Raw genomic sequence first — 17,875 nt, 5'->3', positions numbered from 1 at the left:
TCAAATTGTAAAAAACAACAGTAGAACTCACGGCTATGTTTAATAGTAAAAGTAAGAGCATTTTCAAATGCACAATGCAAAGGGAACTCAAGGAATTGGGATTAAACAGCTGTGAAGATTTAAGAAAACAACTTATCAGTAAGGCTAATCTGAAAAAAAGGCTTCAATTTGCTAGGGTGCATAAAGATTAGACTCTGGAGCAATAGAAGAAGGTCATGTGGTCTGATGAGTCCAGATTTACAATGTTCCAGAGTAATGGGCACATCAGGGTAAGATGAGAGGCGGATGAACTGATACACACATCATGCCTAGTGGCTACCGTACAAGCCTGTGGGGGCAGTGTTATGATCTGGGGTTGCTGCAGTTGGTCAGGTCTGGGTTCAGCAACGTTATGTTTAAAGAATGAGGTCAACTGACTACCTGAGTATACAAAATGACCAGGTTATTCCATTTATGGATTTTTTTTCCTCTGATGGCACGGGCATATTCCAAGATGCCAGGATTCATCTGGCTCAAATTGTGAAAGAATGGTTCAGGGAGCATGAGACATCATTTTCACACATGGATTGGCCACCACAGAGTACAGACCTTAACCCCATTGAGAATCTTTGGGATGTGCCGGAGAAGACTTTGCACAGCAGTCTGACTCTTCCATCATCAATACATAATCTTGGTGAAAACTGGACAGGACAGGAATAAATGTTGTAATATTGCAGAAGCTTTTCCAAATGGCAAATGCCGTAGTCAAAGCTAAAGGTGGTCCAACGTAATGTATATATATATATATATATATATATATATATATATATATATATATATATATATATATATATATATATATATATATATATATACAGTGAGGAAAATAAGTATTTGAACACCCTGCTATTTTGCAAGTTCTCCCACTTAGAAACCATGGAGGGGTCTGAAAATGTCATCGTAGGTGCATGTCCACTGTGAGAGACATAATCTAAAAAAATAAATCCAGAAATCACTATATATGATTTTTAAACTATTTATTTGTATGATACAGCTGCAAATAAGTATTTGAACACCTGTCTATCAGCTAGAATTCTGACCCTCAAAGGCCTGTTAGTCTGCCTTTAAAATGTCCACCTCCACTACATTTATTATCCTAAATTAGATGCACCTGTTTGAGGTCGTTAGCTGCATAAAGACACCTGTCCACCCCATACAATCAGTAAGAATCCAACTACTAACATGGCCAAGACCAAAGAGCTGTCCAAAGACACTAGAGACAAAATTGTACACCTCCACAAGGCTGGAAAGGGCTATGGGGTAATTGCCAAGCAGCTTGGTGAAAAAAGGTCACCTGTTGGAGCAATCATTAGAAAATGGAAGAAGCTAAACATGACTGTCAATCTCCCTCGGACTGGGGCTCCATGCAAGATCTCACATCGTGGGGTCTCAATGATCCTAAGGAAGGTAAGAAATTAGCCCAAAACTACACGGGAGGAGCTGGTCAATGACCTGAAAAGAGCTGGGACCACAGTTTCCAAGGTTACTGTTGGTAATACACTAAGACGTCATGGTTTGAAATCATGCATGGCAAGGAAGGTTCCCCTGCTTAAACCAGCACATGTACAGGCACGTCTTAAGTTTGCCAATGACCATTTGGATGATCCAGAGGAGTCATGGGAGAAAGTCATGTGGTCAGCTGAGACCAAAATAAAACTTTTGGGTCATAATTCCACTAAACGTGTTTGGAGGAAGAAGAATGATGAGTACCATCCCAAGAACAACATCCCTACTGTGAAGCATGGGGGTGGTAGCATCATGCTTTGGGGGTGTTTTTCTGCACATGGGACAGGGCGACTGCACTGTATTAAGGAGAGGATGACCGGGGCCATGTATTGCGAGATTTTGGGGAACAACCTCCTTCCCTCAGTTAGAGCATTAAAGATGGGTCGAGGCTGGGTCTTCCAACATGACAATGACCCGAAGCACACAGCCAGGATAACCAAGGAGTGGCTTTGTAAGAAGCATATCAAGGTTCTGGTGTGGCCTAGCCAGTCTCCAGACCTAAACCCAATAGAGAATCTTTGGAGGGAGTTCAAACTCCATGTTTCTCAGCGTCAGGCCAGAAACCTGACTGATCTGGAAAAGATCTGTGTGGAGGAGTGGGCCAAAATCCCTCCTGCAGTGTGTGCAAACCTGGTGAAAAACTACAGGAAACGTTTGACCTCTGTAATTGCAAACAAAGGCTCCTGTACCAAATATTAACATTGACTTTCTCAGGTGTTCAAATACTTATTTGCAGCTGTATCATACAAATAAATAGTTAAAAAATCATACATTGTGATTTCTGGATTTTTTTTTTTTAGATTATGTCTCTCACAGTGGACATGCACCTACGATGACAATTTCAGACCCCTCCATGATTTCTAAGTGGGAGAACTTGCAAAATAGCAGGGTGTTCAAATACTTATTTTCCTCACTGTATATATATATATATATATATATATATATATATATATATATATATATATATATATATATATATATATATATATACACAGTGAGGAAAATAAATATTTGAACACCCTGCTATTTTGCAACTATTTTAATAGTTTTAAATAGTTTTAAACTATTTATTTGTATGATACAGCTGCAAATAAGTATTTAAACACCTGTCTATCAGCTAGAATTCTGAGCCTCAAAGACCTGTTAGTCTGCCTTTAAAATGTCCACCGCCACTACATTTATTATCCTAAATTAGATGCACCTGTTTGAGGTCGTTAGCTGCATAAAGACACCTGTCCACCCCATACAATCAGTAACAATCCAACTACTAACATGGCCAAGACCAAAGAGCTGTCCAAAGACACTAGAGACAAAATTGTACACCTCCACAAGGCTGGAAAGGGCTACGGGGAAATTTCCAAGCAGCTTGGTGAAAAAAGGTCCACTGTTGGAGCAATCATTAGAAAATGGAAGAAGCTAAACATGACTGTCAATCTCCCTCGGACTGGGGCTCCATGCAAAATCTCACCTCGTGGAGTCTCAATGATCCTAAGGAAGGTAAGAAATCAGCCCAGAACCACACGGGAGGAGCTGGTCAATGACCTGAAAAGAGCTGGGACCACCGTTTCCAAGGTTACTGCTGGTAATACACTAAGACGTCATGGTTTGAAATCATGCATGGCACGGAAGGTTCCCCTGCTTAAACCAGAACATGTCCAGGCACGTCTTAAGTTTGCCAATGACCATTTGGATGGTCCAGAGGAGTCATGGGAGAAAGTCATGTGGTCAGATGAGACCAAAATAGAACTTTTGGGTCATAATTCCACTAAACGTGTTTGGAGGAAGAAGAATGATGAGTACCATCCCAAGAACAACATCCCTACTGTGAAGCATGGGGGTGGTAGCATCATGCTTTGGGGGTGTATTTCTGCACATGGGACAGGGCGACTGCACTGTTTTAAGGAGAGGATGACCGGGGCCAAGTATTGCGAGATTTTGGGGAACAACCTCCTTCCCTCAGTTAGAGCATTGAAGATGGATCAAGGCTGGGTCTTTCAACATGACAATGACCCGAAGCACACAGCCAGGATAACCAAGGAGTGGCTCTGTAAGAAGCATATCAAGGTTCTGGCATGGCCTAGCCAGTCTCCAGACCTAAACCCAATAGAGAATCTTTGGAGGGAGCTCAAACTCCGTGTTTCTCAGTGACAGGCCAGAAACCTGACTGATCTAGAGAAGATCTGTGTGGAGGTGTGGACCAAAATCCCTCCTGCAGTGTGTGCAAACCTGGTGAAAAACTACAGGAAACCTTTGACCTCTGTAATTGCAAACAAAGGCTACTGTACCAAATATTAACATTGACTTTCTCAGGTGTACAAATACTTATTTGCAGCTGTATCATACAAATAAATTGTTAAAAAATCATATATTGTGATTTCTGGATTTTTTTTTTTAGATTACGTCTCTCACAGAGGACATGCACCTACGATGACAATTTCAGACCCCTCCATGATTTCTAAGTGGGAGAACTTGCAAAATAGCAGGGTGTTCAAATACTTATTTTCCTCACTGTATATATTATATTAGGGATGCACCGAATAGTCGGCCACCGAAAATTTTCGGCCGAAAATGGCCCAAAAGTGCATTTTCGGTTTTCGGCTAAAAGACTTTGAGCACCGAAAAAACACGGCCGAAACAGTTTGTTGTGATGACGCAAACCGGAACCGCAGCCTACACGTGCATGTATAAAGCAACATGTCTGCGGTGTGGACGTGTTTCAGTATATCTGAGAAAGACCCACGGACAGCGATTTGCAATACATGTAATGACGAAATTTCAAGATGGGGTGCGTCTGCAAAGACTTTCTCCATGTCGGGTTTAATTTATCACCTGAAATCCAAACATCCCGATCGCTATGCTGAATATGAGAGAAACGCGGCACAGAAAAGCAAAACCCCTCTGAGCATGCTCACTCCATCTGTGGCGGACGTTTTTGAAAAGGCAGGAAGTTTCCCAGTGATAGTGTTGTATTGTTGTATCTTTAAGCAGTTGCACTTGTTCTGAATGCACTTTGTTTTTATGAAAGAACATATTTAATTTTACAACCTTTCAGCAGGCCAGAGGGCCTGTGCATTATTATTTAATGTACACATGAGTGCATTTAAGTTAAACATTTAAGTTTGAATTTTAATTAATTTTATCCTGTGCATTGTTGTGCTATAAATAAATCTTTATATAATTTGTAATTGATTTATTCTTTGAAACTTTAATATTAATTAATGCAATTGAAATGTTTGATTTTAATAAGTTTAGTACACAGTCATAGCCATAAATGTAATATGGTAATAGGTAATAATAATTGGCATAATTTCTTTCGGTGTTTCGGTTTTCGGCCTTGCTTTCCATTTTTTCGGTTAGGGCCAAGAATTTTCATTTCGGTGCATCCCTAGATTATATATAAAAGGGCAAAAAAATAAGGATATACTTTTTTTACTATTTACTTTTTTATACTTTGTTTGTTTAACCCCAGGCAGCATTTAAAAATTGGCTCACTCAGCACTCTTGGTTCCTCTGTGTCTGAGTCAGAGGGCTGCTCTTAGCAAGAGCAGTAATGTCTGTCAGCTGCTGTCTGTGCTGCCTTTAGTCACTTACTCCAGTCAATACAACCCGTATTTTACCTATACTTATCATGTTGGACAAATACCACTGTTTTGTTTATGAAAGTCATGTTCCGTCTTTCAGGGAGCACTGAAATGAGACATAGACTCTTCTTTTCATTTGTCAAACTGAGGACCAGGTGGCTTGTGCACAATGCCTTTGTGAAATAAACTTTGTCACCTTACTATTTTACCGTAAACTGTATGAATAAACTTTCACTGCCTTCACCTCCTCACCACAGCATTTCCACAAACACAGTAAGAAAAAAAAAAAAAAATAAAAAATCACATATTGTACATTTGATGCTGCTTTTTTTTTTTAAGGTCTAGATAAATGTATGATTTATGGACTTCTTATCACTTCTGTAATAAATCTCCAGCACCACATGGCAGACCCTGCAAGACGTAAAGAGCTAATGCCCATTACTGCTCCATTACTGCAGCAAGCAGACAGGCAGAGAAAAAAAAGCAGATGCTATTTTTGCCTGGATATAAATAAGAATGTGTACTGCTTGCGCTAACAATCTTGCCTACTGGCTTTGAAAATGGAGTATAGTAGCAGTATTCAACTAGCACATTTTGCTACTAGGTATAATTACCAAATGTAATGTATTCGTTAACTTGTTATTTATTTTTGCTAAATGTCAGTGTCAGTTACATCATGCTGAGAGGTAGCATTAGTTACAAAAAATAAATTAACTAGTATGCTTGTGCTGCCAAAATATACTGTAACACTGTAAATATAACAAATATGTTAAACAGCACAGTAAGCCAAGAACTAAAAAAAAGGCTTCTGGTGATATAATAGAGTATGCAATTGTATGGCAATGCTACCTTAACTTATATATTTCTAGTGAAAATTACTGTATAGTGTGACCAGTTTAACCAGGCTCAGCAAGTGCAGCATCTACTGGATTGTTAAGAGAAAAGGGAGAAGCCCATGTAAGATTAATGACAGTGGGAAACACATTCCACCAGTTTCTTGATAGCAAAGTGAAAGTGATAACTCAGTGCTAATGCATTACAAATGTCCAATTTAGGTTATGAAATCTGAAAAAGATAATTGACAGATAATGACAAGGTCGTAACTTGGCCTGTGATAAATCCAGCATTAATAAATGGTGCCTCGCTGTTGCTAATTAGCTTAACAGTAACTGGGTGTTAACAAACTGGCCACATTTTAAAATGCTTTAAGAATTTTTCTTCACCATGAAAACCTCAACTTGCAGCAAACTCACATATACAGTACCCAGACACATGTACCTTCAGGATTGGGAAAATAAATGTTACACTACGGACAAAAGTTTTGTTTTATATAACTTTTCTAGCTATATGTGGATCTTCCCAAACTGTTACCACAAAGTTGGAGGCACACAATTGTATAGGATTTTGTTGGATGTGGATGTTTTACTGAAACTAGGAGAACCAAACCTATTTCAGCATGGCAGTGTCCTTGAGCACAAAGCAAGCTTTATGTAGAAATAGTTTACATGGGTTGGAGTGAAAGATCTTGACTGGGCTGTTATAGAGAGCTGACCTCAACCCTACTGAACATCTTTGGGATAAATTGGAACACTGACTGCAACCCAGGCCTCTTCACCCTACATCAGTACCTGACTGACAGCCGTGACTGAATAACCACAAATCTCCACAAGCACTCTCCAATATCTAGTGAAAAGTTTTCCCACAATAGTGGAGGCTATTGTAACAGCACATGGGAAATAGGATATTCAATAAGCACAATCCAATCTTATGGTCAGGTGTTCACAAATGTTTGTCCATATAGTGTATTTAATTTACCGGTAAAAGATATTGTGTCAGGATTTTACTTAAGCAAAGTGTTTAAACAATATTCAATAATAGTAAAAAGAAAAAAGATACTTCCTGGATATACACAATAATAAAAAGTAAAAAGTAAATGAAAATTTCATAATGGCATTTACATTTATAGAGCGACATAAAATTTATATAAGTTCATGCTATTGATGAACAGAGTATGGAGTACAGAGCATCAGGATTTATAGATAGTTTAATGGCCTATATTTTGAAAAATGTAAGGCACAACAAAACTAGTTTTGTCATGGAAATGTAATTATGATTACAAATATTAACTTTTAGTATCATTTAAGTGGAATATAAATATTGCAACCCAGCATCCCAGCTTGAATGTACATTTGTATACGGTAAGTTGAAAGGCATTAGAGATACTTAATAATTTCATTGTCCACTGCTTTTGAAGTGTCTCTTATCAGAGTTGATTTGGACAGAAACAGTTTGAGTTGCATATTTGGATTGAGGCTGGTTTTAATCGTCGCTTGTTAAAAGTGGCTGTGATCTGGGAAGAAAGCTTATACACAAGGAACCCTTACCAGCATAGCACACTATCTGCTCCTTCTGTCTTTCTTTTTCTAACCAAACAAGCCTGAAAAAACAGAACATGATGAAAGAGGGGAAAAAATCAGAGAATAGTTGTTGATAGTAAAGATTCAGCTAGGCTGTGATTGAACTCATGGAGCTTGTCAGATAAGATGCACAATGAGGCTAATGCAGCATAAATCTGTTTCTCCAGCATAAGACCAACTGCTCCTACAGCTCACTGCATTTTTGCAATCACAAAGTATACAAACATAGCGTGGGAACAAGCACAAGTATTTTCACATGTAATAATATGATGTAGAAATCAACCATATTAATCAGACTTTATACTTATAAGTTTGTCCAATTCAAAAGTTTATAATTTAAACAAGAGTGTGGTTTTTATTGAAAGAGTTTGCAGTTACATTTCTTTGAGTATAGAGTGTGAATTCCTTAACATCAAAACATCTGTAATACTCTGCAAATGCTGAGCTGCAGAAAATAGCTAACCTCTTCTTGTTTTGTCTTGCTGGAGCATTTCATAAACAAAGCAACACCTTTTTCCTGCATCTCAGCAAGAATTCACTATTATTGGAACTCAAACAAAGTCAGACAGGCAGGACACAGATGTAATTACAGACTACTGGCTTAGTTCACTTATTTAGCAGTGTCAATAACAGTGATCAGGTGTAAGTGTGCATGGTGCCAGGCAGACTGCAATAACCCCTAAAACCATCCATCTATTTCCTGTAGGACCTGTTGCATTTGACAGAATTGGACTTGTTGCAGTTGGGTGTTCACAGTCATCTCCATCGCATCCACATTCTATCAAGCATCCAGGTTTTGCAGGAGAGAGAGACCAAAAGAGGTCAGTGTCACCATCATGCCAACACTTTTCTCCCTCCATGCCTAGGAAGGTAAGGCTGTGTGTGTTTCCACTGCAGTTACTGTTAATTTTTTCACAAAATGGACAAACCTAATTGAAATGTAAATATAGTTTATTTAAAAGAGGAAACCAAGACACTAATGTACAACATGAAATAACACAAACTGGCCAATGGTTGTGAATATTCAGCAGAAATTGACACATTTGTACAAACAAAGCTATTGCCAAAAACACACTGATTTAGTACTTTTTTAGAAGGCATGTTTAACATAAGGAACTGTTTTAGGAAGTGTTCCAGAACCCCCTTAATCGTAAGTGGTAGCTCAGTGCTTAAGACGTTGGACTTCTGCTTAGAAGGTGAGTAAGTTAAAATTCCAGCAAGGAATTTGAGCAAGGCCCTGAAGCCTCATCTGCTCAGTTGTATAAGTAAAATAATTTAAATGTAATAAAATATTTTATTATAAGATTATAAGACTAAGATAAACTTGTTTGGCTAAAATATAGTGTCCAGCATGTGTGACGACATCCTGGTGAGAAGTACCAAGAAAATTGTGTCTTGCCTACAGTCAAGCATTGTGGTGGTAGCATCATGGTCTGGGGCTGCATGAGTGCTGCTGGTAGTGGGGAGCTGCAGTTCATTGAGGGGAAACATGGACTACGCAATTACTTTGACATTCTGAAGCAGAACATGATGCCTTGCCTTTAGAAACTGGGCCGAACAGCAGTTTTCCAACATGAAAACGACCCCAAACACACCACAAAGATGATATCTGCCTTGCTGAAGGTGAAGGTGATGGAGTGGCCAATTATGTCTCCAGACCTGAACCCTATTGAGCACCTGTGGGGCATCCTCAAGTGGAAGATAGATAAGCAACATGTGTCTAACATCCAGCAGCTCATGTCATTATGGAGGAATGGAAGAGGACCCAGCAACAACTTGTGCAGCTCTGGTGATTGCCCAGGAGGACTAAAGCAGTGTTAGATAACAATGTTGCTCACACAACATATTCACACTTTGGGCAAAGTTTTTATATGTTCACTTAAGGTGTACTCACTTTTGTTGCAAGCTATTTTGACAATAATGGCTGTATATTGAGTTATTTTCAGAGGAGAAGAAATCTGTACCAATTTCACATTGACTACTCTAAAATATCATTAACTAAAATATATACAAGTTTAATTTCTATAGTATTGTCACTTTAGAAGGTATAGCAATTAAAATTAATGGCATTAAAATTAATTTGCATTAATGCATTAATTTTAACTGCCCTGAAATATAATATACAAACAATCAGTAATGGTTAGTATGATCATGCTGTAGTAGTTCTTGTCTGTGAAGAATCTCCTACATTAAAATAAGGTCTTAAAATGTTTCTAGACTTTTTTAAATTCTTGCTCTATGTAGGGTTTATAAACAATGCATCAATAAAGTTCACCCTTTTCTCCAGAGAATGCCCTACTCTCTGGGTTGGAGAGATTGCATACTTTTTCACCCTTATCAGTCAGAGTGGTACTAGCCAATTGTGAACATCTGTGATCTCATGTATGTAAAAAGAGGGTGGATAGGGCGTTTCTTTTTGTGTTATGCTGCCTTGTGATGTGTCTTAAGCAGCAGTTTGAAAAGATGCAGTTGGTCGGCATCACTTGTCTCAGAGGAAGCATGTGTTAGCCTTCACCCTCTCCAGCTCATATCTATATAAGAGTGGTGAGCTGGCAGGAGGGCAGGAATTGGCAGGTTAGGGAAGGGTCAGGGAAGGAAAAAAGAAATGGATGAGTTCTACTTGTAAATGCAAACAACCTATTGCATACAACCTTTGTTCTAATTTTTATTTTGGAAAAAGTTTCAGTGGAAGAGATATGAATTATTCACAGTCAGAGTACATCTATAGCTATTTAGTGCCTTATGTGGAAATGTGTACTATTAGAAGTCTATGAGCCACTCTGAGCACAGTCATATGACTACTGTATGTGTCACATGATATACTTCTACATGACCTTGTTTCAGTGTTTGTAGGGAAAAACAACTATTATAAACTACCTTCCTCTTTCCAGATAAGTTTTATCCACTGTCACAAGAGAAGCACACAAGAGAAGACACACGCACAGCTCTGCTCTTTTCCCACCCAAACAAGCTTCATTCCAAATATCACAGGCTGACTAAACAAATCCAGGAGTTATCATATCTTTGCCAGTTGGGATATGACACTGACGGCTCTCTCTGTTTTTGTCATTTCTACAATCTCTATCTTCGTTTGTTTTTATTGTACAGCCTGTGACTTTTAGGATGTAGTGGTTGCATTAATTTTGCTTGAAGAGGAGAGACAGTATGTCTGTGTGGTTTGGGATAAGACATTAGGCCTTATCCTACTAACAGACACCATTTCACTTAGGGGATAAAGGAAATGTGGATGTATCAACAAGGTTTAGTTAGGAAAACTAACCAGGGGAGCACAAAGAGGATGTATAGTGTGTGTGTGTGTGTGTGTGTGTGTGTGTGTGTGTGTGTGTGTGTGTGTGTGTGTGTGTGTGTGTGTGTGTGTGTGTGTGTGTGATGGTCTGCATTTTCTCTTGAAGCCAGCTCAGCTTGCTTGGAGGTCTTCATCAGAGAAAAGTGTAATTAGGTATTATGCTAGGATTTCAGGACAGAGCAGCATGAAAGAGAAACAAGTGTGAAATTATGCAGCATGCTCGAATTAAGATCAGACAGAAGCTGAGCCGGAATCAGTGCCCGGGGAATACACAGTAACACTACACTGATAAGTTTACTGTCAAAACAAAAAAAATGTCATGCAGGGGCTTGTTACAGTGTGTGTATGGCGCATGAACACACATACATACACACACACACAAACAAAATAGCTGTTAGGGGCATAAAGGAGGAGCAGGCACACGTTTGTAGTGTTTAAACTCCTCTCCCCTTAACCACAAACCTCACAGTTACTGCAGCCTTAGGGCTAATGTTCTCTGTGTGTAATTAATTCTTACACACACACACACACACACACACACACACACACACACACACACACACACACACACACACACACACACACACACACACACACTCTCAAAGTCAGAGTGCACAGACAGGCTCAAGCTTGTTTGCCTGCAATAAATCTCTACACTTTTGCTATAGCAGCTCTTGCTGCATTTACACATACACTTGTTATGGTTTGATTTGGATCAGCAATCTCTGATTTCAAATAGAAGCAGCACTGATTGAATCTCTCATTTTTTTCCTTCCATTATTTACAATATCTTGTTATGGTGGGGTATTGTTAATTAGTTTTATTATTTTAAAACTAATAGAATTTGGAGGCACATTTGGGAAAATGTAAAATCTAATGTAGTTTGTTTCTTATTGAATTAAAACTGAATTGTCTGTTGTCACACAGCATATATTCCAAAGTGCATACTATCATTCAAAGTACCTGATCATTCTACTCTTTAAAGTTATTTGCTATGATTTCAACTTACTAATTAGTAAACTGCTATACAAATTGGAACAATACACTCTATAGCTTGTATTATGAAAAGAGAAGGCTTATTGTTAGTATGAGAAATGATGGAAACTTAGAATAAATTCTAAGTCTGGAGAAATAAGATGCTTTAAAGTGGCAAATAAAATTCTTCACTTGATTACAAAAAACATTTACTTTCATCTCTATTAGACAGACCAAACACACCCATGTGAGTCTGACTGCAAGCATTTGCTGGTAATTATTTCATGGGCTCATGACAAATACCTCATGACAAATCAGCATGCTTAGCTTTAAAATAGCAACAGATTACAGAAGTCTGGTTTCATAAAAGTTACTTTTGTTGAAAAGGCAAGGTTATGAATATTGAGCATTTGGTTATTTCATTTCATTTCATCTTCTCCCGCTTATGCGTAATTCGGGTCGCGGGGGCAGCAGTCTAAGCAGATTCCCCAGACACTTCTCCGTGTCCAGGGATCGGGCTGTCAAGGCCCCCGCCTTCGACTGCTGCCCAATCCTCTCAGCACCGGCCCCTTAGGTGGTGAGCCTACGGGAAAGCGGCCCCATGTCGCTCCGACGTCACGGTCCTTGATTTATTTTTCTCGTAAGGGTCCCCTGGAGCATAGAGGGTTAAGGGCCTTGCTCAAGGGCCCAAGAGTGGCAGCTTGGCGATACCGGGGCTTGAACCCCCGACCTTCCGATCGGTAACCCAGCGCCTTAACCGCTGGAGCCACCACTCCCATCTGGTTATTTACTTTATGAATATTAATGAGTAGCAAATAGTGTCAGTGAATTGCTGAGGCAGAAAAATATGTTTTACAAGTACATATAAAAAAGCACACATTTTCAAACCATTAAGATGTGTTTAGGAGACAAGTAGGCCTAATATATTTTTAATACTGTAATCTGTACATTTAAAAGATACAGAACTTTGATTTTTCTTTAAAACTTTGTTTAATTTAGTGAATTTCTTTCAGTACATAAAGATGACCACTCCTACTTTTTTTTGACAACAGTTTTTAGCTGTATGAGAAGTCAACAGGAGGTCTGCCCAAACTAGCTTCAACACCTTTAATGGTTCATCCTGAATGCTGCTCCACCTAGTCTCACATCCTGTGAGAAATGCTAACGCTTTCCATACAAAAGTTTCTCGGGAGTTGCATAGAACAAACAGCTCCTGTAGCTTCCCAGGTGTCTTTGGATGGACAATCAGAGGTCAGCATGGTCTCTGAGGCGGCTTCCTCCCAAAACAAATGATAATGGCACTGTTGTGGCTTTTCTTCATTCAAGGCTAACTACTGCAAAATTTTTATATCAGCCATTGTTTTGTTTTTTCACGGTGGTTTTCAATTTTAAATTCAGTCTGCAAACACCCAGAGGCATGTATAAGGAAGTACAAATTAGTTTACAGCACAGACTTGCTCTTAAATTGCAACATCTTTGTTTCAGTGTTATATGTATGAGACTGTATAGCAAATACAAAAAAAATTTAAGAAACCTAAAGGTTATTTAAAAAGAGCCCAGTTAAGTAATCTGGCTTGGTTTTCAATATGTGGCACATGACTATAATTGTTACTTGCATGGACTAAATAATATAGACCCCCTAAAGAGACACATGGTATGGCACCTACCCTGCTATTTGTTTTAACAGATTGCAGATTTGTAAGCTAAAGTGGCAATTTTTGTACATTGCCTGTCTTATGCAGAAGAATTTCTGACCTAGACAAGTGGACTACCAGGTGAAAAAAAACATTTTCAAAGTAAAGAAATGGATGCAGTGTTTAATTTAGCAGACTAAATCATTGGTTGCTTGGCTGCCAAGCTACTATACTAATGAGTGGACCCTCAGAGAATTGCTGTTTATACTCAGCTGCTTTAGTGTTGCATTGTATTGTATCCTACTTGTGTATTAAATGATTGGAAAATCCCAGCACTAACCAAAATATCACTGCTGGGTCTTTGAGCAATGCCCTTAACCTTCAATTGCTCAGTTGTAAAAATGAGATAAATGTAAGTAATTTAGTTCTCATAATTTCATTGTGTATATCTACATGTTTAGTTTAGTTATTGATCATTTATTCATTTGTTCAATAATGTTAAACAAAGATTAGTCAAACTAAAGTGCTCTTTCAGAGGTGAGTGGTGGCTTAGTGGTTAAGGCCCTGGGTTACTTATTGGAAGGTTGGGGGTTCAAGCCCTGGTAACGCCAACTAGCTGCCCTTGAGCAAGGCCCTTAACCCTCTATGCTCCAGGTGTGCTGTGTCATGGCTGACCCTGCGCTTTGACCCCAGCCTCTGAGCAAGCTCGGATATGCAAAGAACAATTTTCACTCTGCTCTAATGTATATGTGACAAATAAAGGCTATTCTTCTCTCTGTTCTCATGCTGGTTATGAGGTTAAAAGTGTTCTCTGTCACTTCATAGCATGAACATACTGCTAAAAATGGCTCTAGGGTTTTTTAATCACATTGAAATGTTGTAAGCACATTTTACATACATTACATGATAGCATATTAGGATGTACTATATAATGTAATGTAAGATAAGACAGGATAAGATGTACCTTTTTTTCGTCCCACAGTCGGGAAATTATTCTTTTATAGAAGCAAAGAAAAAGAAATGTGCAAATATATAAAAAGAAAAAAAGTGGAAACATAATACAGTATATACAACACAATGTATAAATACAAAAGAAAAAAAAGAGACCACCAATAGGTAGTTGCACTATCAAACATATTGCACAGCTTTTCAATTATTGTTATTGCACATTTATTGTATAAAAATCGTTGTTGTTGTTATTATTGCACAGTTAGAAACATAAAACTAGTGTATATTTTGGTGACTGGTTCACTGGGAGCAGCTCTGATTGTAAAGTCTAATAGCAGCAGGAAGTATCGCTCCTTTAGACACTTAGGGTGTAACAGTCTGTCACTGAAGGAGCTGCTCAAGGATGAAACTGTATCATACAGGAGGTGAGAGTCGTTCTCCAGTGATGATGATAGTTTGGTTACCATCCTCCTTTCTCCCGCCTCCTGTACAGTGTCCAGGGGAATCCCTAGGACTGAGCTGGCCTTCCTGATCAGCTTGTCCAGTCTCCTTCTGTCTGCAGTAGAGATGCTGCTGCACCAGCATACCACACTATAGATGATGGCTGAGGCCACCACAGAGTCAAAAAAGGTCTTCAGTAGCTCTCCCTGCAATCCAAAAGACCTTAGTCTATTTCTTATGCTCTGTCCTTTCTTATAAATGGCCTCAGTATCATCTGTCCTGTCCAGTATGCTGTTCAGATGAACACCCAGGTATTTGTAAGAGTCCACTCTCACACTTTTCCTGAATGTTCTCTGGTGATAATGAAGTTTGTTTGTGTCAACGGAAATCCACCACTAGTTCTTTTGTCTTTCCCGCATTTATCTGGAGGCAGTCCACAAAGTTCTGTCATCATCATCCGTGATCAGACCGACGAGTCATCAGAGAACTTCTGCAGGTGACAGGTTGCTGAGCTGAACATGAAGTCTGCAGTTTAGATGGTGAAAAGAAACGGGGCCAGAACCGTTCCCTGCGTTTCTCCAGTGTAGCAAACAACCATGTCAGACTCACAGTCACAAGTCTTCACATACTGTGGGGGGTCTGTGAGGTAATCCAATATCTATTTAGACAGATGATGGTCCACTCCCATGTACACCATCTGATCCCTCAGGATCGCAGGTTGGATGGTGTTAAAACACTAGAGAAGTCAAAAAACATGACTCTAACTGTGCTCCCAAACTTTTTCAGGTGCAATAAAGCCAGATTTAGGTGGAGGATGTTAGCATCTTCCACTCCAATGCCAGGTTGGTCAAGGGGTTGCAGCATGGGGAGATTGGGTGGGGGCAATGAAGGATAGCTGATCAAATCTGTTAAAGAATAGATTCAGATCATTCACCCACTTCTGGTCACCCCCAGCCTGAGAGCTGGGCTCCTTATGACCAGTGATGGTTTTGAGCCCTTTCCACACACCGCTGACATTGTTCTGCTGCAGCCGTCTTTATATCAGGGTTGATCCAAAGTACATAAATATGTACAATAAATCATAAATGCTAACATTTATTAATTTAAATACTATGAAAATCATTTCTGTACAAAAAAGTATAGTTGATTTTTGACAGTTTAGAGGAGACTCTTTACCTTGAATTTAGCTATATATATCAATTACACAAAAAACACCATAGACGGTGATGAAACAGCAAATATTTGCCAGTAGTGTGTTTAATTACTTATATAGCACATTTAAAGGAAACATTTCAGCCAAAGATTTTGCATAGTTAGTTGAGTTGATAAATAATCAAAAGCATAAACAAATTAGTTTTATAACCATAGCATTATTAGGGCATGATGGTTCTGTGTGGCACCGCCCACCCTCAGCTCAAGAATGATGAGCTGTTTGATCATGAGCTGTGGGCTTTCTGTTCATATTCCTTTCATGTTCATGTGGGTTAATTCTGAGTTCTTGGGTTTCCTCCCAATATCCAAAACTATTTGATTTCTTTAGGGTAAAATTATATTAGGTGTGAATGTGTGAGAATGTGTGTACATGGTGCCCTATGAAGGATTGGTGTTTCACACATGGTGAATTTTCCAGTTTCCCAGGATTGGCTCTAAATCCCCCTCCTCCTGATTATGATAAAGTGGCTGTTGAAAATGAATCAATAAAAGGCTGATGATAACTTTTACTACTATCTGGCATTTAACCAGAATGCATTAGTTTGTTTTTCATATCAGATATCAGCACAAATATCACAGTAATTTATTTAGCATATTCAGAACATTTATCTCAGCTGTTAGTTTTACATTTTATCATAAAGGCCACTGCAGCTACCTTCAGCAGACACTCGTGTTTATTTGAGAAATGTCACTTCTGTATGTAGGATATTAGTCTTTGGAAAACATAGATAACAGTCGTAAAGTAACCAAGGTCACATATGTAGACTTGGATACTCAGCATGCCGACTGATTTCACTCGTGCTGACACTGACATCAATCTTTTCAACTGTTCATTGAGCAGCATAGGTCATAGTTATCCTGTTTCTGGATCAGCATGGCCTCTGACCATATAGGGTCAGCTTGTCCCACTCTGTCTATGTATCTGCTCTAAAAGTGAGCACTGTTAAATGTATTACTTTGCTCCTGGCTTTTCTGTCCATCACCATGAACACCATGTGTGGATAGTAGCTAGACCACTAGACCTAAACCTGCTGACAGCACTGTTGTAATGTGAGAGGGAGGATGATGTTCAGTTATGTTAGACATGTGAGCTGTCATTTCTTCCTGGTGAAAAACACTTGCCATAAAGAACTTATTCCACACTGTATCACCATGAGAAGCAAAGTTGAAGTAACTGCTTCAGTTTTTAACTTAAAAGAGGGCATATTCTTTTTTTTTTTTTTTTATGTAGATAGATTAAATGAAAAAAAATTATAATAAATTATATACTAAATAATAATAATAAACATTACATTAAAAATGTTAATGCCGGCAGTAATGATATCTTTAAAGTTTGATTAAAATACAGTGTTTTATCAGGAAATAGGAATTATTTTGAGCTGAAAATAATATCTGTCACGCCAATGATTTAAAATTGTGAAATGTGGCATTTCACAAAAATAGCCGTACAGTTTACATTATGTGAACCCGAAAAAATTGCTCTTTCCTTTAGCCTTGGGCGGCGCACAAACCATGAGTTTCCTCCCTGAAAGGAAAACACGCAGAAGGAGCTGGTGAGAGGCATCACAGGAAGTAGAAACAGACTTCCTCTTATACTTGTTCTGCCTGATTGACACTGTTAAGCTTTGGCAACAGAAATGAGTAATCCAAAGCAGATAACAGATTCGAATTAGTGACTCAGCGTTAATTAGTGACAGGGAGATTCCAGAGGTGTGGTCTGCGTGAAATGCTTAAATATACTATAATTACAGAAAGTGAGTCATATATGTATACATGTTAGACTCTTTAAGGTTTGCTTTTGGAGTTCAATGCATA

At 38.7% G+C, this 17,875-nt stretch overlaps 1 protein-coding gene across 2 annotated transcripts in view; it reads left to right on the top strand.

Annotated features, from left to right (window-relative positions):
• bcar3 (BCAR3 adaptor protein, NSP family member) overlaps nucleotides 1–17,875 on the top strand; it is a 79,026-nt gene that overhangs the window by 12,552 nt on the left and 48,599 nt on the right. For both annotated transcript variants that reach the window (XM_083555501.1, XM_083555502.1), the window contains one exon: nucleotides 8,250–8,364. In XM_083555501.1, coding sequence (XP_083411627.1) covers nucleotides 8,250–8,364 — 115 coding nt within the window. The remainder of the gene's footprint in view (nucleotides 1–8,249; nucleotides 8,365–17,875) is intronic.

The sequence above is a fragment of the Silurus aristotelis genome (assembly GCF_946808225.1).
Source record: "Silurus aristotelis genome assembly, chromosome: 11".
Lineage (NCBI taxonomy): Eukaryota > Metazoa > Chordata > Actinopteri > Siluriformes > Siluridae > Silurus > Silurus aristotelis.
The sequence above is the reverse complement of the archived record's forward strand: the minus strand, read 5'-3'. Positions and strand labels throughout refer to the sequence as shown.